Here is a 23,469-nt window from a genome sequence, read left to right on the forward strand (position 1 = left end):
ACGCGACGCCATTGCCATGGCCAACTTCATCAAACTTCCCGAATTTTGGGAGGCTCAGGCCGAAGTCTGGTTCGTCCAGGCCGAAGCCCAATTTCAGCTTCGGCGCCTCACCGGCGATGACACGCGCTATTGCCACGTCGTCGCCTCCCTCGGGCCCGGCACGGCCGCTCGAGTTGTGTCCGTCCTTCGCCACCCACCGGACGGCCACAAGTACGAGGCACTCAAGCGGCTACTCCTAGCCACGTTCGGCCTCACGGACGACGCACGGGCCGACCGCCTCCTGGATCTCCCCGAGCTCGGTGACACGTGCCCGTCAGTCCGAATGGACCATATGCTGTCACTGTTGGGCGACGAAGCCCCCGGTTCTCTATTCCGGGCGCTTTTCCGTCGCCAACTTCCAGCACAGGTTCGCCTCGCGTTGGCCGGGACCGGGCTAACGGAACCCCGAGCATTGGCAGCCGAGGCGGACAGGTACTTCGCCGCTTCGGACACGCGGGCGAGAGTCGGCGTGGCCGTCACGGCCCTCGAGGCTGATGCTGCTGGTGCTGCTGATGCTGCTGGTGCTGCTGATGCTGCTGATCCACAGCATCAGCTTATACAGCATACGCAGCATGCTGATATGCACCTCGTGACCGCCGCCACGCCCCGCCCACCGCCGCGGCGAAAACCGCCACCGCGGGGAAACCCGCCAACTCCACCGGCCTGGCGGAGCCAGCCGCGCTCCTCCAGCTCCACCACCTGGTGCTGGTTCCACGCCAAGTTCGGCCACGAAGTTCGGCAGTGTCATCCGCCATGCTCCTTCAACAGGTCGGGAAACGCCCGGGCCGGCGCTCAATAGTGGCGATGAGCGCCGGCCGTTCGAGCAGCCTGCTGTTCATAACGGACACCTTCTCCGGGCGCCGTTACCTGTGCGACACGGGAGCGCAGGTGAGTGTCGTTCCCGCCGGCACGTCAGACAAGCACGCCGCGGGTGGGGGCCCTGCGCTGCTTGCCGCGAACGGGACGCCCATCCGTACGTACGGAAAACGCTGCCTCTCTCTGCGGTTCGGAGAGCAGGTTTTCCGATGGACGTTCGTCACCGCCGACGTGCCCATGGCACTGCTTGGCCCGGACTTCCTGTGCGCTAATGGGCTTCTGGTCGACGTCAAGCGCAGATGTCTTGTCCAGGCCGAGACGTTCAGCTCGCTCACTTGTGCGTTGCCCAGCTCGCCGAGCAGCTCAACGAGCGGCTTGCCAAGCGGCTTGCCGAACGGTTCGGTTCCGGCCACGTTGGTCTGTACGCTTCCGGCAGCGGACGCATTCACCCGCCTCCTCGCCGGCTTCCCGGCCCTCACGCGGCCCACCTTCTCGGCGGGGGCCGTCAAGCACGGGGTGGCCCATCACATCCCCACCGTCGGGCCACCAATCTACGCCCGGGCACGCCGCCTCGAGCCGACGAAGCTGGCGGTGGCAAAAGCGGCGTTCGCTACCCTGGAGCGACTCGGCATCGTTCGGCGCTCAGAGAGCGCTTGGGCGTCGCCGCTGCACATCGTGCCGAAGCCCGGCGGGGGATGGCGACCGTGCGGGTACTATCGCCGTCTCAATGACGCCACGACTCCCGACCGCTACCCCGTCCCCCACATTCAGGACTTTTCCGCCCGTTTGGCGGGCATGTCCTTCTTCTCGAAGGTGGACCTCATACGCGGCTACCATCAGGTCCCCGTCAGGCCGGAGGACGTCCCGAAGACGGCGGTCATCACGCCATTCGGACTCTTCGAGTTCCTGCACATGCCTTTCGGTCTGAAGAATGCGGCTCAGGCGTTCCAGCGACTGATGGACAGCGTCCTGCGCGACTTGGATTTTGTCTACGTCTACCTGGACGATATCCTCGTCGCCAGCGCGTCCCGCGAAGAGCACCTACGCCACCTCCGCACGCTCTTCGAACGCCTGGGCCAGCATGGCCTGATTGTGAACCCCGCAAAGTGCCGGTTCGGCGCCGCCATAATCGATTTTCTGGGGCACCGTGTCACCAGGCACGGAGCCGTCCCCCTGCCGGTCAAGGTGGAGGCGGTGAAGGGGTTTCCGCGCCCCCGCACGATCAGAGGGCTGCAGGAGTTCCTGGGCATGGTGAACTTTTACCATCGGTTCCTGCCCCGTATCGCCCAGCTCCTGCGCCCCCTGCACGAAGCTCTCCGAGGTAAGCCGGGTAAAGGCGACGTTACCTGGACCGAGCAGATGGACACGGCGTTCACGGGCGCGAAGCTCGCCTTGGCTAACGCCACCATGCTCACGCACCCGGCGCCCGATGCACCGATCGCCCTCACCACCGATGCCTCGGACTACGCGGTGGGCGCGGTGCACGAGCAATGGGTGCGTGGAGCTTGGCAACCGCTGGCGTTCTTTAGCCGGCAGCTTCGCCCGCCCGAACGCCGTTACAGTACCTTCGACCGCGAGTTGCTCGGGCTTCACTTGGCGGTCAGGCACTTCCGCCATCTGCTCGAGGGCCGTGCGTTCACTGCCTTCGTCGACCACAAGCCGCTGATCTTCGCGATGGGCAAGGTCACCGAGCCGTGGTCGGCCCGGCAGCAGCGTCACCTCTCGGCCGTGTCCGAGTACACGACGGACATCCAGCACGTCGCGGGGAAGGACAACCCGGTGGCGGATTGCCTTTCCCGGGCCGTCGCCCACGCAGTCCACCTCGGCATCGACTATGCCCGGATGGCAGCGGACCAGGCCGCTGACCCCGACGTCCAGGCCTTGCGGACCACCGTCACAGGCCTCCGCGTCACCGAGGTGCCGTTCGACGGCACGGGCGCGGCCCTCTTGTGCGACGTCTCCCTCGGGCGTCCTCGCCCCATCGTGCCCGCGGGCTGGCAGCGCCAGGTGTTTGACGCCATCTACGGCCTGTCCCACCCGGGCGCGAGGGCCTCCTAAAGGCTGATCGCCGACAAGTTCATCTGGCATGGCCTCCGGAAGGCCGTCCGCGGCTGGGCCAGGACGTGCCTCGCGTGCCAGCGCGCCAAGGTGCACCGGCACACCCAGGCCCCGTTGGCCCCGTTCACGGTGCCGGAACGCCGGTTTGACCACGTCCACGTGGACCTGGTGGGACCTCTGCCCCCCTCGCGGGGTTTCACCTACGTCCTCACCATGGTGGACCGCACCACCCGGTGGCCGGAGGCCGTGCCCTTGGCGTCGCCAACGGCGGCTGATGTCGCGCAGGCTTTCATCGCCACCTGGGTCGCCCGGTTCGGCGCCCCCTCAGACATCTCGTCCGACCGCGGCCCCCAGTTCACCTCGGAGCTCTGGGGGGCGGTCGCGCAGGGGCTCGGGGTCCGGCTGCACTGAACCACGGCCTACTACCCCCAGGCTAACAGCCTGTGTGAGCGATTTCACCGCTCATTGAAGGCCGCGCTCCGGGCCACCCTCCACGACGGCGGCTGGGTCGACAGGCTCCCCTGGGTCCTGCTGGGCCTCCGGACGGCGCCCAAGGAGGACCTGCGCGCATCCGCGGCGGAGTTGGTCTTCGGGCAACCGCTGCGGGTGCCGGGCGAGTTCCTCCCCAAATCCACGGCACCATGGTCCGCGGCACAGCAGCGCTCCGCTCTGCAAGAGACCGCCCAGAGGTTCGCCCCGGTGCCAACGGCATGCCACGGGCACCCACCGACGCACGTCGCCCCGGAGCTTCGCACGGCGGAGTACGTCTTCGTCCGCCACGATGCCCACCGGACACCACTGCGGCCCCCGTACGACGGGCCTTTCCGCGTGCTGGAGACCGGGGCGAAGCACTTCACCCTGGACATCGGCGGTACTCCTGACCGCGTTTTGGTAGACCGCCTCAAGCCGGCCCACCTCGACGTGGACCATCCACCGCCAGTGGCCCGACCCCCACGTCTGGGCCGCCCCCCTGCGGGCGGACCCCCGGCACCGCCCAGCCCCGCCGCCACGCCGCCCCCCGGTCCTGCACCCATCCCAGGGGCAGCCAGGGGCATCCCACCTGGCATCCCTGCACCCCAGACGCCGCCGATCGCCAGGGGGCGCTTTGGCCGGGTCATTCGTCTGCCCCGCAAACTGGCCCTCCAGGTGCGCGGGAATTCTGGGGGGGCGCGTGTGGTGAACACAAAAGCCCACTGGCGTGGTGACATCATTCCGCGCACCAAGTGGGTGGTGGCCACGCCCGAGGGGTAGGCGTGGCCTCATGATATACACCGGGCGCGCAGCCCGGAGCGGGCCAGTGTTACAGTGAGCTCCTGAAATAAAGACGCTTATAAGTTACCGCTTGTCCGCTTCCTCCTTGCTCGCAAGCAGCGCGCGTCACGCCGCGCTTTACACCCATAATATAAACCACGGTGCCAATGAAAAAAAATATGGGATAAAAAGTTTCTCCAAACTGTCCCTATTTCTTGATTATTTCTTTTTTGTATTAGTGACTGTCCCTATTCACCCATGAAACGGGGTGAATAGGGACAGCCATAAAAATCCTATTTATTCCTATTTAACCCATATATGGGGTTAATAGGGACTATAAGTTACTTTTTAAAAAAACAAGCGAACACTTTCAACCCAATTATCAACAAATCAGTATGGTTATCAATTTTCAGCGAAAAGAGTTTCCGAACTCTTTTTCAGTTTGTGTCCCTATTCACCTTGCTGTCCCTATTCACCCCATTTCACGGTATACTCTCCAAAAGGAGGAGGGGTTACGTTCCGGATGTAGCTCCTCCCCCGATTTGCACATATTTATGAACTATTGTTTATGCCATAATAGCGTGAATTATTCTTTTCACATTACATTTGCAAAGCAAAGAGGGCAAGACAAACACCATAAACTTCGACCTCTATTCACAGCACAGCCCTGACACTTGGTGGGGATCAGTTTGCTTGCACCTGATGTTACAGAAAATATATAGTTGAGGCCAAACACGTTTCCCTTGACAAAAAATAATTATTCAAATCACCAAGATGTTGACATATGGCCATCGTGTCAAACCATGTAAAAATGGCGAGTTTCACAAATTATTATTTTTACAAATTTTATTATTTTTTATCCTTGTGCTTGGCAAGTACAAATATGGTCTATGTATTTCGTTTATTGAATTCCATTTGTTGCAATAGTCCGTCACCGAAGCACTTTTGTTTTTACCTCCGCCACCAAAGGTGGACAGAGGTTCTGTTTTCACCCCTGTTTGTCTGTCTGCGAGTAGGTTATCTCAAAATGTTATGGACGGATTTTGACGAAACTTGGTGGAGAGGTTGGGTGTGGGACAAGGACGAATCGATTAGATTTTGGTGAAGATGCGGATCGGGATGCAGATCTGGCCTACAAATGCGATACAAAATGTAAAGTGTTTAGTCTGGTGGAGGAATGCCATGACCTCTTGATTCTTATTCAGAAAATCCATACATTGCTGGGTTAGCAAGAAGAAGGTATCCATGGTGGAGCAGGGATGATAAAACCCAACTGTTGGTCAGTGATAAATGACTACTTCAAAAAAGAAGGCAGACAATCCTCTGATAATGATCTTCAAAAGAAAAGGCACAATAGACTTTTTATACACAGAGGTTGAGGCTCAATGTTGGTTATTAAACAACAATGGGCGATTGGTTGAAAAGCCAAAAAAGGGCAGAGCTGAGGCGGACAGTACCTAGCAACAAATGTTCTGCTGACAAATTCGGGGGAAACTAGTGTGTCAGACATTAGTTTTAAACTTTGCAAGATCCATCTGTTGCCTGAGTTTCAACATTTGCTCTTGCGTTGTTGTTTGCATCCGGTGCTTCATTTCTCTTTATTTTTAAAAATAGGAGGAAATGTTAATGCAAGAATGGGCAATTTTGTTCACCTAGCCTGCGCTGCAGCACAATCCAAACACCAGAGCACAATGCACATGCACAACAACTGCAACAACTGGCAATGTGGGAATGAAACAACGAAGAATTTACACTGTACAGGCAAACAAGCGATTTGGCCCAACAGAGCCTGCACTTGCATTACCAATGTATGGTTGCTTGTCCATGTTATATCCTTTGAAATGCTTAGCATCAAGCAAGGAAGCAGCAAATACCATTTTTTAAGTCTTTGATATGTCTCGGCCCGGCGTTTGCACCGTCGATCCCCCAGACTCAGAAGGGACAATTTAACCATTACGCCACCCAGTCTGGTAAATATATCTCATTCTCCAAGCTCCTTCTACTTGCTCAATATACCTCCTTGTATGACCTGAATTTCAATGGGAGCTCCAAGAGTTTCTCCCAATGCCTTTCCAATCGCTGGCAAAGCCAGGGCCATAGCAAGGATGTCCGGTTGGTAGAATGAGTGGATGTCAGGTGGCTTGCTGGCAATGGCATTCAATTGATTAACCTCGACATTTCCTGCTCCCACGGCAAACATTTTCACACCATCACTCTGCAGGGCATTTGCCTGGGACCTCGGGTCAACTTGGGATTTACTTCCCACCAAAACAATTGCCACCTGCATAACAAACACCAAAGTGAGTTTCTCAGTAGCAAATAATTAAACAACATCATGATAATTGAGTGAAATATTTTGAGCTTTTTAGATGTCATTTGATTTATTATATATTTAAATTTTTGCTTTGAGTTCCACCCTCCAATCAACTTTGCCCACAGTTGCCTTACCTTGATTGTATCTTCCTTAGCGCGACTGCCTGATCGCTCTACAAACTGGTCTTGCCTGAGCAATTCAAGACCCTCATGCAGTTTTGATGGCCCACCCATGCGCTGGATGTTCTGGATGGCAACCTGCATTTCCTTTATTGTTTTATGGGTATTTAAGTAGAACTCAGATCGTGGTCGCTGTCCATACTGAGCCACCCCAACCTGAACAATGTTTGAGTCGATGTGAAGCACCCCTACAAGGGTTTCAACCCATTTCTTAATCTGTTCAAATTCATTTCTGCCTATATCTCTCGAACCATCCAGCAGAAATACGACATCCGCCTCTGTGAAAACACAATATGCAATGTTAAGTCCACATGTTGACATTTCCAAGCTCTGAGCATTTCCAAACTTTTCAAGTCACCCACTAGAGTTTCATTAAATGGCCAAGAAAGTGTAGAGGAACACTGAAAGCACACATTGTAGAGAAGAAAAAATGGCTACAAACAGGTAGCAAAAATGAAGTAGCACCAGGGATACGTAGAATAAAAAGATTCTCAATCAGGATTTTATGTCAAGCATGAACAAACTTACTTTTGCCACCTTGAACATCAATAGAAATTTTAAAAACTTCCTCCATCGTTTGCCCAAGTTTAGTTATCTCCAAGAAGAGATCTGCAAAGTTTCTGTGAAAGAAAACAAATGATTGTGGTGGAGTACTTCCAACCAATTGTAGCTCATCGTGTTTAGCCTTTCCGGCTCCCATGGCGAAGACAATCACATCGTTATCTTTGAGTTTCTTTGAGTGTCTCGTCACATCATCTGTAGAATCACTTGCAGTCAAAATAATCAGCACCTGAAAGGAGATAATGACTGTTTCAACATGTTATTTTGTTAATCTTGGAAATCTTGTAAATAAAAGGCATTTTCTGTGTATCTGTCTGTCTGTATGTGTGCGAAACGCCAATCATGCCCAATCTACTGGCCTAATTGCCACCAAAGTTGACGCTAGACCAAATTGGACCTCCTGGTGAACATGGGCTATTTGGTTTTGTGCCCTTAAGTGCGAATCTAGGAAACTCAAACGTTGTGGGATGAATGCTCAAACGTAACAATGACCGTTGTGTACACCGCTGGTCACTTAGACAGGTGGCCATTGTGTGAAGGTTACTTTACATAGGTTTTACATGTGGGACAATTTTTTATGCCCACTATAGACAGTTGATCATTCTGTTGAGGTGGCTGTTAAGATAGGCTTGACTGTATGCTGTTATATACTGTTACAGGCTTGCTGGCCTCATCACAAGTGGCCTCTCTCGGACCCGCTTCCCGACATTTGACCCTGAAGGTGACGAACCGCAGATACCTCTGCGGCATAGCAACCATGGACGCCATATGAAGCAACTAAATCTGGTAGGGTCCCCGCACACAAATCTCGCGTTAACTTCCCGGTGATTTAGTTATCCCAGATTGGGAACAGTGCTCTTGATGCCCCCACCTTGATCTATTATTTACATATGGCTGATTGAAACTGCAAGTGAGACATCCGCTAGGCTAGCATAGCGGATCAGTGGGGTACAACCTCCCGTCTACTTATTACACACTGTCCAACCAATGGAGAAAACAGACGATCTAACAGGTTTGGAAAGTCTATATTGGTTTAACAAAGTCACGCACGTATTTGCAGGCAAGTATTTACAAAGTGCAGTGTCACAAAGAAACAGCCTCAACACCTAACACATAAATAACCCCTTATACATTTTGCCTTAACACTAAAATACAATATAGGCGTGCCTCATTCAACAGGGAAATTAGATAAGAGGGAGCATAGAAAGGAAGAAGAATAACTCGGAGCAAATTGCAAACACCTTTCTCACCTGCACGCTAGCTAGCCCATATGGGTCCAAACGGGGTGTCGATGCAGGTAAGTGAGAGGTGCAGGTGGTAGGTGCGCTGGTGTGCGGTATCATGTACAGTCACGTGAAAAAGTAAGTACACCCCATGTAAAGATTTGACTTTTTCAACATATTTCAACATACAGCTATTTGATATTCATTTCAACAATATTGATAGATAAAGGTGATATAATATAAGAAATATCATGAAACATTTACATTTTGTCGCCCATTGTATAATTTAAATAAACATAAATGCAAATGTCGCATGTGGAAAAAGTAAGTACACCCCTACATTTATCACTACTTCAAATACCTAAAATTTGAATCAGGTGCACCAGCTCAGGTGCAAATGATTAGAACATCGTTGGAGAGGATCTTGGAGGAACCTGTCTTATTTAAACCTCAGACATTTAGTTTGGTTTGCTCTTTGTTGTTGAAGTGTGCGGCGTCACCATGCCTAGATCAAAAGATCTCTCTGAGGCCTTCAGAAAGAAGGTTACAGACGCCAACGAGTCTGGGTAGGGATTTAAAAAGATCTCCAAACAATTTGAAATCAATCATTCGACTGTCCGGAAGATCATCTACAAGTGGAGAAGATTCCAAACAAGTGCCAACTTGTTCAGGCCAGGCCGCCCCAGCAAGTTCAGCCCGAGAGCAGACCGCAAGATGCTGAAAGAAGTCTCTAAGAACCCCAGAATGTTATCATGGGACCTACAGATAGCTCTTGCCACTGTTGATGTCAAAGTGCACGAGTCTACCATTAGAAAGAGGCTGCACAAATTTGATCTACATGGGAGGTGTGCCAGGAGGAAACCTTTGCTGTCCAGAAAGAACATCAGGGCAAGACTAAAGTTTGCCAATGAACACCTCGGCAAAGACCAGCACTTCTGGAACAATGTGCTCTGGACAGATGAGTCAACGGTAGAGCTATTTGGCCACAGTACCAGAAGACATGTTTTGTGAAAACCAAAGACAGCATTTGACCACAAGAACCTGATACCAACTGTAAAGCATGGTGGTGGAAATATTATGGTTTGGGGCAGCATTGCTGCATCAGGGCCTGGGCAGCTCACCATCATAGAATTCACTATGAATTCCTCATTGTACAAGAGGGTGCTTGAGGAGAATGTGAGGCCATCTGTCGGAAAGTTGAAGCTCAACCGAAGGTGGACCTTGCAACAAGACAATGACCCTAAACATACCAGTAAATCCACCAAGGAATGGCTGAAAAGAAAGAAATGGAGGGTTCTGGAATGGCCAAGTCAAAGCCCGGATCTAAATCCCATCGAGATGTTGTGGGGGGATTTGAAACGAGCTGTGCATGCAAGAAACCCCTCAAACATCGCACAGCTGAAATAATTCTGCATGGAGGAGTGGGCAAAAATTTTCCCAGTCGATGTCAGAGTCTGGTGAACAGTTAAAAGAAACGCCTACTTGAGGTTGTTTCTGCCAAAGGGGGCAATACCACCTATTAGAGCCAAGGGTGTACTTACTTTTTCCACAGGCGAAATTTGCATTTATGTTTTTTTAAATTATACAGTGGACTACAAAATGTAAATGTTTCATGATATTTGTTATATTATATCACCTTTATCTATCAATATTGTTGAAACTAGGGCATGCCCGTACTATATATATATATCTAAAATTATATCCCCCCCCTCTATTTACATGAAATGGTTTGGTCCAAAGCGAACGGCTTGCGAGTGGTGACAATCCCCCCCCTCTATTTACATGCAATGGTTCGGTCCAAAGCGAACGGCTTCCGGAGTTTGGTAAAGAAATCGCCATCGCGTACACAAACGCGCAGGAAAGCGAATGAATCGCAAATTCGTTTTTATTAGTTGTAAAACATAGTTTAACGCCAACATAGGGCATTGGCCGTACGTGGGTGCCCGTCCCGTGGCCAAAAAAAAAAAAAAACGCTACCCGTACGCTCTACCCCGCCCGTACGCCCGTAAACAAAAAAACCAACGCTCTTCGCTTCCGCCCTTCGCTCTGACTGAATTGGGAGAAATAATGCGCATAAGAAATCGAATTACGTACCGTAATGGCGGTCAGCTCGTAACGCGCTCAGCTCCGCTCGTCTCACATCGGCCACGCCTACGCAACAGAGCGTTCTGTGATTGGCTGCCGGAAGATAAGTCGTCACTGTCCGGAAGTTCGCAAATCGCAGTTAGGATGAATCGTTTTAATTTAATCGCAGTTTGAATTCGTTTTAAAACATAGTTTAACGGCAACATAGTTTTCCAACGTGAAATAAATGAATACGCTGTCAAATGTGCCGTCCGAGGCAGAGTCTGATCGCCACGTTCGGCACACGTGATAGCTCGCTGCTCTCTGATTGGTTGAATCGTTGTTTGGACATAGCTCGGTAAGTAATTGTCCGATTAATATGAAACCTTGAAAAGGCACATCCTCGGGTCCCCAGCAATATACCTGGCAAGTTTCAAGTATATCGGACCCGTGGTTGTCGAGAAACAGCGGTCACAGACAAACACACAGACAGACACACACACAGAGATTGCTGGAATTATAGATAGATGAAGATCAAATAGCTGTATGTTGAAATATGTTGAAAAAGTCCAAACTTTACATGGGGTGTACTTACTTTTTCACGTGACTGTAGTGCGAGCAGTCAATAAGGTGTATGCTTTGGAAGATGCAAGGGTAGGGTGTATGTGTGAAAGATGTTCAAGGGATCAGTTCAGCTGGCTTTGTCAGTTCTTGTTCTGCCTGGCATTGCATATGCTTTACTTGACACTTGTGAAACTAGGTTGACCCAGCTAGGCCTCTCTCTCCTCAGGACATAAACTCCGAGACTCAGCAGCAGCACAAATAGGCTGTGTGCACCCAGGACATAATTTACACTAAGACTCAGCAGCATCTAGGACCGACTGTCTGAACTCTCTTGAGCTGCTCTTATGGAACTCAGCAATTGACTTTGAACTCTGCATTCAGTATTGACTGCCTCTCTCTCTTCAGACAGCTCCATCTGGCTGTATATCACACTCCTTGTCTCCAGTAACGCCCACTTTTCAGCATCCAGCCACCCAATTTGCCAGTGTGCTGAGATCCAGCCATAGTGATTGGTTCGAGGGATGCGGAGGGCAGGGCTACTGGAATGCCGCTGGCAGTGCCAAGTGCTACAATGTGACGAGGACAGTGGAAGCGCTCCCTGCGTGACAAGAACACTGAAAGCACAATGGTGTGACAAAAGCACTGGAAGCATTGGAAATGTGATTATTCTCATGAAGTGAATTGAAATGTACTGTTTTGAGAAGTGAAGCATGAGAATGGGTGTTTGAGAATGGAGCTATAAATGTTGGACAAGGGGGGAAAGTACGGTGTGCTGAATGAGAGTTGGTGAGGGAAGTTTGAATATGGAGTTGGGGGATGTGGTTTGAGTATGAGGTTGGGGAGTGAGCATTTGAATATGAAGAAGAGCACAAAGTTGGGGATACTTCTAACTACATTCACAACACATCTTCCCTTTCCACTGATAAGAAGGTATTTTAGCTGAACACAATTGCTCTGGAGATAACTAAGCAAGGGATCCCTTATGTGTTGAATGCAACTACATGGGGTCTTTCCAGAACCACAATACATGTGTCTGCCTTTACACTCTAGACTTTTTATCCCACGCACGACAAGAAAAAAGCAGGGTTAAACAATTGGTTCATGGCCGCCTGTCTGTCTTATCAGTTTATGGTCGTCAGTAGAGATAAGTCAGTCGATATGGTCGTCAGTCGTCAAATCGAGAAATCGCTTATTTAAGTTGAATGTTGAAGGAACTGCGCTCCAACGCGAGTCGAAAGAATTGACGCGACCAAAGACGGAATTCGTCCGAGTTGCTTTATTGAAACAAAACAGCTCAGGTATTCTGACAAGCCCGTTTATCGGGCAGCAATATATATACACATTTATGTCGGGAAGTTTGCCCGGCAAAAGCTATACCGGGCATGCCCGGGTGTCAAGGGCGAGCCTTGGAAAGGCGAGTCTGGACCTGCCCGGGCGTGTTTGGCTGCGGCCTGGCAAGTCGAGGCTGGGCGTGCCCGGGCGCTCTGGACGAGCCCTGGAAAGGCGATAGCGGGCATGCCCGGACGCTCTGGGCGAGCCCTGGAAAGGCGATAGCGGGCATGCCCGGACGCTCTGGGCGAGCCCTGAAAAGGCGATAGCGGGCATGCCCAGACGCTCTGGGCGAGCCCTGGAAAGGCGAGAGCGGGCATGCCCGGGAAAGACGAGACCGGGCATGCCCGGGAGGTTCGGGCGTGCCCGGGAACAGTGAGTCTGGTCATGCCCGGGAGAGGCGCGTCTGGCCGTGTTCTGGCCGGTGCAAGGCGATTGTGTGCATCCAGCGGAAACCGCTACACACGCCTCTCCAGAATCGACCTGCACCGGCAGGGTCAATTTAAGGGGGGTCCGGATGACCCGGCCGAAGCGATCCCTGGAGGGTCGTGGGGAGGGGTCCGACGTGGTGGTGGGTGGTCGAGCGGGGGGAACTGTGGACGGGGGGCGGCCTCGCCGCGGAGGAAGGGCCAACCGTGGGGGTCGGTCGACGTCCATGTGCGCCGGTTTGAGGCGGTCCACAGAAATCCGGTCCGGCCGGCCGCCGAAGTCGACGATGAAAGACTTGTCGCCCCGTCGCAGGACCCGGAAGGGCCCGTCGTACGGCGGCCAGAGTGGCCCCCGGTGCGCGTCATCATGCACAAAGACGTACTCCGCTGTGCGAAGCGCAGGGGGGATGTAGGACTGGGGGCCACCGTGGCGGGACGTCGGCACGTGGCAAATCGTCGGGCGGCCTCCTGGAGGTCCGAGCGCTGGCGAGCGGCGGACCAGGGACTGGTAGCGTCGGGCACGAATTTGCCCGGGACGCGGAGCGGCTGGCCGTAGAGGAGCTCGGCGGCGGATGCCTGGAGGTCTTCCTTGGGGGCCGTGCGAAGGCCCAAAAGGACCCACGGCAGCCGGTCGGCCCAACCGTCGTCCTGAAGGCCGGCCATGAGTGCGGCCTTCATGGAGCGGTGACACCGCTCGCACAACCTGTTGGCTTGGGGGTGGTAGGCCGTGGTGCGGTGCAGCGTGACCCCCAACGAACGGGCGACCGCGCCCCAAAGCTCAGACGTGAACTGTGGGCCGCGGTCGGACGAGATGTCCGCTGGTGCGCCGAAGCGCGCGACCCAGGTGGCGATGAACGCCTGCGCCACGTCGGCGGTGGTGGTGGAGGCGAGGGGCACGGCCTCCGGCCACCTGGTGGTCCTGTCCACCATGGTGAGCAGGTGGGTGAACCCCCGCGAGGGGGGCAGGGGACCCACCAGGTCCACGTGGACGTGGTCGAAACGCCGTTCAGGCACGGCGAAAGGTGCCAGCGGGGCCTGGGTGTGGCGGTGGACCTTGACCCGCTGGCAGGCCGTGCAGGCGTTGGCCCAGTCGCGGATGTTTCGTCGAAGGCCGTGCCAGACGAAACGCGCCGACACCAGCTTCTGAGAAGCTTTCCGGCCCGGGTGAGAAAGGACGTGGATGGAGGCGAAGATGCGGCGCTGCCAGGAAACGGGCACGATGGGGCGAGGCTGGCCCTGGGAGACGTCGCAGAGCAGGACGGTGCCCGGGAAGGGAATGTCGGCCAGGCGGAGGCCCGTGTCCGCCGCACGGAGTGCCTGCACCGAGGCGTCGGTGGTCTGGTCGGCCGCCATGAGCGCGAAGTCCATGCCGAGGTGGACCGCGTTCGCGCTGGCCCGAGAAAGACAGTCGGCCACGGCGTTGTCTTTGCCGGCGACGTGCCGGATGTCCGTAGTGAACTCCGACACGGCGGAGAGGTGGCGCTGCTGGCAGGCCGACCACGGCTCCGTGACCCTAGCCATTGCGTAGACCAACGGCTTGTGGTCGACGAAAGCCGTGAACGGGCGGCCCTCCAGGAGGTGTCGGAAATGGCGAACGGCCAGGAATAGCCTGAGCAGCTCGCGGTCGAACGTGCTGTAGTTTAACTCGTTCGGCCGGAGTTGCCGGCTGAAAAAAGCGAGTGGCTGCCAAACCCCGTCCACCCATTGCTCATGGATGGCGCCCACCGCGTAGTTGGAGGCGTCCGTAGTGAGGGCGATGGGCGCGTTGAGCACCGGGTGAGCCAGCAGTGTTGCGTCGGCGAGGGCCCGTTTGGCGCTGGCGAAGGCCGCGTCCATGGCCGCGGACCAAACAATGTCATGCTTGGCCGGCTTGCCCCGGAGGGCCCCGTAAAGGGGCCGCATGAGCTGAGCAGCGCGGGGCACGAATCGGTGATAAAAATTCACCATGCCGAGGAACTCTTGGAGGGCCTTGATGGAACGGGGACGCGGGAACGTGGTGATGGCCTCGACCTTGGTCGGCAGCGGCACGGCCCCGGTCTTGGTGATGCGGTGGCCCAAAACGTCAACGGTCGTCGCGCCGAAGTGGCATTTGACCGGGTTGACAATTAAGCCGTGCTCGCTGAGGCGACCGAACAGTGTTCGGAGGTGGAGGAGGTGCTCGGCGCGGGACGTGCTGGCGACGAGGATATCGTCCAGATAGACGAAAAGAAACGGCAGGTCGCGCAGCACGCCGTCCATCAAGCGCTGGAACGCCTGGGCCGCGTTCTTGAGGCCAAACGGCATCCGCAAAAATTCGAACAGGCCAAACGGCGTGATGACGGCCGTCTTCGGGACGTCGGCCGCCCGGACAGGTACCTGGTGGTAACCCCGTATCAGGTCAATTTTCGAAAAGATGACCCGTCCCGCCAAACGGGCGGAAAAGTCCTGAATATGCGGGATCGGGTACCTGTCGGGGGTGGTAGCGTCGTTGAGACGGCGGTAGTCGCCACACGGGCGCCATCCACCCCCCGGCTTTGGCACGATGTGCAGTGGCGAGGCCCACGCGCTATCGGAGTGCCGCACGATGCCGAGGTGCTCCAACGCGTCGAACTCGGCCTTCGCCACGGCGAGCTTGGCCGGGTCGAGGCGGCGGGCCCTGGCGTAGACCGGCAGGCCCGTAGTGGGTATGTGGTGCTCGATCCCGTGCCGCACCGCGACGGCCGAAAACGTCGGGCGCGTGAGGGCCGGGAATTCCGCGAGCAGGCAAGCGAACTCGTTCGCTGCCGGGAGGGCGCATGCCAGTTCGGTCGGCGCGGAGCTGCTCATCGTGCACGCCAGGGAGCTGAAGGTCTCGGCGTTGACAAGGCGACGACGTTTGACGTCGACCAGCAGCCCGTGCGCGCAGAGGAAGTCGGCGCCCAGCAAAGCCATGGGGACGCAGGCGGTCACAAAAGTCCATTGAAAACGCTGGCTGCCGAAGCAGAGGGTGACGACGCGTGGGCCGAAAGTGCGTATGGCCGAGCCATTAGCAGCGACCAAAGAGGGGCCGCAAACGGCGTCCCGCCTGTCCTGCTCGGAGGCGGGTATGACGCTCAGTTGGGCGCCGGTGTCACACAGGAAACGCCGCCCAGACGCTTTGTCCCGAATAAACAGCAAGTTGCCCGAGTGGCCGGCGCTCATGGCTGGGAATGAACGCCGGCCCGGCCGTTTCCCGACCTGCCGAAAGTGCACGGGGGCCGGCACGTCCGAGCCTTGTGTCCGAACCTGGCGTGGTAATAACACCACGCCCAGTCAGGTGGAGGCCCCGGCCGTCATGTCGGAAGCGGGCGGTGCGGCGTGGAGGCCGCCAGTTGCACCGGCAGTTCGGCCTCCAACCGCGCAGGGCGCTCGGGTGTTGTGGGCGTCGCCTCGGACGGCGGCGGGCTCCAGGTAACCGCGCCGATGTGCTGGCCCGCCGAGGAGATCTTATCGGCTTCCCTGGCGAGGGCGCGGGAATCCGTGATCAACGTGCCAGCCAGGGCGAGGCGTACCGGGTGAGGCAGCTGGCGAAGGAACAGCTCGCGGAACAGAAAATCCGGAGAGTGCTCACCGAGCAACGAGAGCATATAGTCCATGCGCTCGGACGGGCGCGTGTCGCCGAGCTCGGGCAGAGCGAGCAGGCGCCGTGCGCGTGCTGCCGGTGAGAGGGCGAAAGCGTCGAGGAGGAGTGTCTTCAGCGCGTCGTATTTGTCAGCAGCCGGCGGGTGCTCGAGGAGGCTCAAGGCGCGGGCCGCGGTGGCGGAACCGAGCGCCGCCACAACATGGTGGAAGCGGGTGTCGTCCGCGGTGATGCCTCGCAGGGCGAACTGAGAGTCCGCCTGAGCAAACCAAACAGCCGCGTGAGCCTCCCAGAAGGTAGGCAGTTTAAGCGTCACTGCCGTATCCATGTCGGTAGGTCACCAATGAAGGAACTGCACTCCAACGCGAGTCGAAAGAATTGACGCGACCAAAGATGGAATTCGTCCGAGTTGCTTTATTGAAACAAAACAGCTCAGGTATTCTGACAAGCCCGTTTATCGGGCAGCAATATATATACACATTTATGTCGGGAAGTTTGCCCGGCAAAAGCTATACCGGGCATGCCCGGGTGTCAAGGGTGAGCCTTGGAAAGGCGAGTCTGGACCTGCCCGGGCGTGTTTGGCTGCGGCCTGGCAAGTCGAGGCTGGGCGTGCCGGGGCGCTCTGGACGAGCCCTGGAAAGGCGATAGCGGGCATGCCCGGACGCTCTGGGCGAGCCCTGGAAAGGCGATAGCGGGCATGCCCGGACGCTCTGGGCGAGCCCTGAAAAGGCGATAGCGGGCATGCCCGGACGCTCTGGGCGAGCCCTGGAAAGGCGAGAGCGGGCATGCCCGGGAAAGACGAGACCGGGCGTGCCCTTGAGGTTCGGGCGTGCCCGGGAACAGTGAGTCCGGGCATGCCCGGGAGAGGCGCGTCTGGCCGTGTTCTGGCCGGTGCAAGGCGATTGTGTGCATCCAGCGGTAACCGCTACAATGTTATATTTTCAACACGAATCGGAGCATGACTAGAAAGATGAGTCTTTCAAAAGTGAAGATGTCTTTCTGCCTCAGATACCTATAATGCCAACTGACACAGCCTTTGAATTCAAGAGACTTTAATTCCCCTTCCAACTCAGCTTTACAATTGTCATTAACAAGGCTCAAGGACAATCTTTCCGGGTGGTACGTTGGACTAAATTTGACAATTCCTTGCTTTTCTCATGGGCATTTATATTGGATGCTCTCATGCACGCAATGAAAAACATTTACATTACTCTGCACCAGAAGGCAAGAACAGGAGCATTGTTTGCAAAGAGGGTCTTTGATGTAGTTATTTAATTTTTAGCTCACCTGGACTTCAGTCCGGTGAGCTTATGCGATCGAGCAGTATCCATAGGTAAGTCAGTCAGTCAGTGAGTGAGTGTGTGAGTCCGTAAACACATCAGTCATTATTGCTTGAACAAACAAATAATTTTGATAAAACTTGGCCACAAGCTTCATATCTTATGCCTAACGAAGGTGTATTGATTGCTTCAACGTCTGCACTCATTAAGGGGGACTACGGGGTGTTTTTGACCCTCCACAAAGGTCTAAGGTGGTCTGTCGGACGTGTGACCCCACCAAAAAATAGGTACTTTCTCTCTTCTCTAAAACTACACACACAATTTCAATGAAACTTGATCACAACCTTCATCGCCCATGATGTACCAAAGTTCCAAAGTCAGTCTACCAAAGTTCCAAAATTGTCCACAATTTTTTTCTTTACATAAATTGAAGATCTTAGAAAGAACAAAACACGAGAAGGAGACAGGGGAGTCACAGTCGAGTGACAATGTGAAGCAGTTTTGAAGGACTGGGTAGAATAGCATGACATGTCACAAGTTGTCTCATAGGTCAGAGAAAGTGTGATGCAAAAATGGAGGTGAATATCAAGCTTTGACTTGGAGATAATTGGTTGTCGGTTTCAGGAAGAGTGAGAGAGACTTTGTGGGTGGGTAGTAAGGGGTAGGTGGAGGAAAGAGGTTAGTTGGATGAGAATGGAAGAGAGTTGGTAAAGTGTCTTTCCCTGGCTATTATTTTTCACTTTGACAGGCCCCTCTCCCGTCCCGGAGGTAGTGCTGCTGTGTAGGCCCAGAATTCCATTGCTCATTGTCCTTTGCCAACACTAATCTTTCCAAGCCCTCTGAAATACCACCAGCTGCAAATACATCTCCGCAACCATCAAACGTTTGTCTGTGTGAGTGTGTGATGTAGCGTACTGCCATTGATGATGACTCTCTATTTTTTGTATACAATATCGAAGTTCCTGGAAGAGCTAGAACATAGAACAGATCAGGACGTAACAGAATGAAAAGAACAGGAAAAAAGGATGGACGGACGTTATTTCGGTACTGTCTGTCCATTGAGGGTTGAGGGACAAAATATAGGGAGACTTGAACAAATAAGGGATGTGTGAGACTGACTTTGGAAGCCAACTTTGATATGTGGTTTGCCCAAGAAAGAACAAGAAAGAGACCCAATGGTTTGAGTAATGAAACTTCTTCAAGAGGATTGTTATGGTGGTAGATGGGAGGGTTTGTCAGACACTCTTTTCAGAAACAGAGTGAGAGTGTGTCATTTGTCAAAATTGAAAGACATATTCCATGCGTTTGACCAGCTTGTCTCTTGAGGTCAGCAGAGAGGAAAGAGGCTGCTGCCTACCTTTATGAAAGACGAGGGGTGTTACGGCAGGGGGTGATGTCACCAGCAAGATGATAAAGAGGATTTTTCAAAGTATTAGATGTATTATTGAAGATGATTAGGAATAGGACTGTGCCTAAAACACTGCCTTGGGGCACTCTGGACAAGACAGAGAGGAGAGAGGATCCCATTGGGAGCCATACATTGGCCATGAGATACAGGACGTAAGTAAGCCATGTGTGGAGGTAGTTTTGGATGCCATAGGCAGAGAGTTTGGAAAGCAAGGCAGGGTGCAAAATTATAACGAATTATCGATACACCACTATTTCATGAAAAATGGATCAACTCTTACCTACCTATCCATTCCAACTCTCTGATCCTACTCTATGATAAAAAAAATAGTGAAAGGTGTGCACAACATTTAAGTCATTGGTATAATTATATTGCTTGATGAGGGTCATGATATCGTTACGGTTGTCGAAGACCCCAGAGAGACGCATTCAACACGAAAGGGATCCCTCGCATAGTTATATCTGTAGTAATTTTGTTTAGCTAAATTAGCTCTCTCCCTCGTATCAGTGGAAGGGAAAGATGTGTTGCGAGTGTTTCTGTTACCCCATTGTTCTTTCCCTCCTTCTCAAACTCCATCCTTTCCCTCATTCTCAGACTCCATTCTCGAACCTCATTCCCAAACTCCATTCTCAAACCTCATTCTCAAACACATGTTCTAACACGAATCCATTCAGCAGCGCTTCAATCGGACACAACACCACTTTAGCACAGCAAATGCAGACATGGCTGGGCATTCACGTGACACGGTTTTTGCCTTGTATACATGTGCCTTTGCTAATTCCAAATAAACTGCTTTCCAAATTGTATACATGTGCCCTGATCATCTTTTCCATTGGTTAGACCATAGTGTGTACTCGTGACAGGAAGTTCTGCCCTGCCATTTAGCTATGGTTAGACAATAGCCAGGGTTCTACTAATGGTATCGCTCGACCGTTCTTGATTGGTTATAGCGGAGCACTGGGAAGCACAGTTGTTATCTGTGGCGATTAATTTGCCGGAAAGGTAAATTGGGATTTCGATGCTGGACCCTACCTAAATTAAGCATCACAGATGGCGTCTGTGATCGATTTGTCTGCTGCTCATTGGCCTCAGGGTCATCGGTCAGGAAGAGGGTTCGAGACACTCGCTTCACACAGCGCACCCCCTGAACCCATGGCAATATCATCCCGGAAATGAAGTGCATATCGATATCTCAACAAGAGCAATAAACATAAATCCAATAGAAAATAAGACAGTACTTATTGGCCATTTGCAAAACAAATCATGGTACAACCTATTTATTGTAAAATGTGCTCCAGTCAGTGTGTAATTATTAATGTTTAATCTTTGAAGTACAAATTACTTAAAGTTATATAAGGTGATTTCAATTATTTGATGGATTGATTGTAAATGCATTCGTTTCCATCTGACCTGAGGATTGCCCAGTTGCATTCTACTTCCTGCTGCCTGAGTGAACTGCTCCTTCCCGAGTGATCGGAGGGCTTGACCCAGCCGAGGCCTGCCTCGTATGCGAGAAACCTGCTGGAATGCTCTCTGAACACTTCTAAGAGAGTCGTGAGTGTTGAGGGTAAACTCTGTCTTGTGCCGATACCCATACACTGTAAGCCCGGCATGAGAGCCATCTTTGGAGATTTGAAATACCCGAGACATCAACATCTGAGCAATCCTTTTCATATTCGAGAAATCATCATTGGTGACATCATCTGAGCCATCCAAGAGGAAGACCACGTCAGCAAATTTCTGCTGTCCTGTGAAAAAAAAATGCAAGCAACGGTATTCATTAGAATATTTGTAATTACCTTGAACTTGAAAGCAAGGAAGTGGCTTTCCTAATGTAGACCTGCCTACTGCCATTTGTCAGTCCATCAGTCCCGAAACTACTCCCTCAGTTTTGGGACTAGCCCGGCCAAAATTCTATGGAACGTTTTGGGATCCGTTTTGGGGAACGTTTGGGTTTTGGGGTTTTGGGGTACCCGAAGGTAGGTGAGAGGTTTCAAAAATTTCTCAATACAATTATGATTTTGACTTTCAATTCGTACAAAATGTTTCGTTCCACCCTTTCTCGCGGGCAGATTCGTCTGTATGGGTTATCACGTCAGATCAAAGTCCACTTTCATTTACATCACCAGGGTTTTTAACATTATGTTTTGTTATATTAATGATACGAGTACACCCGCTGATTACGGGAGTAGCAGGGAGGGCCATTCCTCTTTGGGGTATATACATCACAGTCGATCTATGGTCGGGTCTCAAGAACATTGGGTGTGTTAATTTACCAAGTTTGTTGTGGAGAGATCGCCAAGTGGTTTAAGCATTCAAGCAAGCATTGCATTCAAAACCGTTAAGGAACGGCTGGCTTGGCAAGCACAAGCTAGCTGCTTGGTAAATGAGCACACCCGGGTCTTCCTCCCTTTCAGTTTCGTATCAAACAGCAGGAGCGAGTTTCAAAAGTTCGCCACGAAAAATGCCACGGTAGTGGTAGAAAGGGCCATGTTATGAACTCAACATTTGTGGGGTAAATAGAGTACCATAGATCTTCGCTAAGTTCTGTAAGTAAACCTTGCTTCACGGATGTCGGGATTCCTCCAAATTTCTTCATTTAGTGTTATAAACAGCAAGAGCGACTGTATAAAAAGCAAATCATACGTGTTTGTGGTTTATAATATTTTTTCTTCCTGAAGAAAAAGTAGTGTAGCCTGGTGTTGGCTTAGCGGTTAGGGTGCCAGCTTGGGATCCTAGCATCCTGGGTTCGAATCCCGATTGATCGCTGAATTAATGCCAGGGGGGTCAACTCAGCCTGTCATCCTTCTGAGGTCGGCAAATTGAGTACCAGCAAATTGAGTACCAGCTTGCTGCGATGAATGATCCTGGTGTGTACCCCGACTTAGAATAGGTACACGGTATCCCTGTGTGTTGTAAGAGGCGACTGAGGGCTGGCATCAGGAAGGGCAATCCAGCCATAAAAACATTGCCTCAAACAAAGAACCATGATTGTCATGGGGCCTGCAAGGCTAGCCCCCGCTTCAGCGGGGAAAATGGCATTAAAACAATCATTCATTCATTTGATTCTTCCTGTAGAGGTCGTTGCTCACACGGAAACGTCATTATAACGGTAAGCCATTTAAACATGTTATCACTGCAGTAAGAAACGCCTTGGGGAAGTGGGACATTATTAGTATTAATATTGTTTTGTCATAACATTAAAATATGCGATTATCATTAATTTTGTTATTAAAAGTGTCTTTGGAAAAACACCACAATAAATCTTCTTCTTTGGAAAAACGCCACGATAAAGCTAACTTAATATGGCTATACACCTCAACATGCAACCAATTGATGGCAATGGCGGGGAAAACCTGCTCGGGGGAGAAAACCCCCTTGGGGGGGGGGGGCAAATCAATGCGCTACAACCTTCTTTATGTAACCCTTCATCATTCTGTCAAGTTTGGTTGAGATTGGATAAGTAAGGACAGAATGTATTGGCGTAAAAAATTCATCAGACAGACGGACAGACACAAATGGAGTATTTTAGTATGGTAGTATGAATTTGTGATTGGAACAACTGGTGAGATACCAGTGATACGCACGGGTGGGAGGCCAGAAGCAAACAGGCAATGCAGATACGGCGAATGCTAAAGCATGAAACCAATCAATTCCACATTTCTGTAGCACCCTCAGTCGCACATCAGACATGGACAGCAAGTTCGTGAAGGGCTTCCATGAAAAACGTACCCGTTCGCAAACAAACGGGTATGTTCACGTACAGAAACATCGATCGTGGGTCCGTGGTGAATCTGCATATGGCGGTCCGCAAAGATCACGTTTAGAAAGTAGAAACCATCACGGCATGTCGTCATTTACTTGAACTTGATATCTCTCTTTTCATTCCAAACAACATAACTCCAATCACAAATTAATCACAAAATAAACTTTTAACAACATTGTTAATGTTTCCTTCATTGTAAAAACTACCAAGTCAACAGTTAAAAGAATTTTAACCAGATAGGTGTTACGGCCTTGGCAAAATCGATGGAGAAAGCGATCTGTTAGCGTATACACCGCCCATATAGCTATGTGGAATTCTCTCATGCAGAGATTAAACTCACGTCGTTTGAACTTTGGCAGAGGTCATTATTTACTTTTAATGATGATTACATACGAATCAAAAAGAAGATAATTGGTTTTGGGTCGTCCTTTCCGCATATTTAGTGGGATTGTGATTTGGAGAGACGACCGCGATGGCGGGGAGGGGGTTGGAAATTCTCTCAAGCAGGGTTTCAACCCATGTCCTTATAAAAGGTCTTTGTCCGAGGTCACCAAGTCCAATCGGTGCAGCCGTTTGTGCGGCACCCGGGAAAATAACTATATGACGGAGTCC

At 52.3% G+C, this 23,469-nt stretch overlaps 1 protein-coding gene across 1 annotated transcript in view; it reads right to left on the reverse strand.

Moving 5' to 3' along the window:
* Positions 1-23,469, reverse strand: part of LOC137429452 (uncharacterized) — a 397,376-nt gene that overhangs the window by 189,533 nt on the left and 184,374 nt on the right. The window contains 3 exon segments of the mRNA XM_078781072.1: positions 6,181-6,445; positions 6,613-6,935; positions 7,186-7,413. Coding sequence (XP_078637198.1) covers positions 6,181-6,445; positions 6,613-6,935; positions 7,186-7,413 — 816 coding nt within the window.

Source organism: Myxine glutinosa, chromosome 6 (genome assembly GCF_964187855.1).
Source record: "Myxine glutinosa chromosome 6, kmMyxGlut1.1, whole genome shotgun sequence".
NCBI classification, from domain to species: domain Eukaryota; kingdom Metazoa; phylum Chordata; class Myxini; order Myxiniformes; family Myxinidae; genus Myxine; species Myxine glutinosa.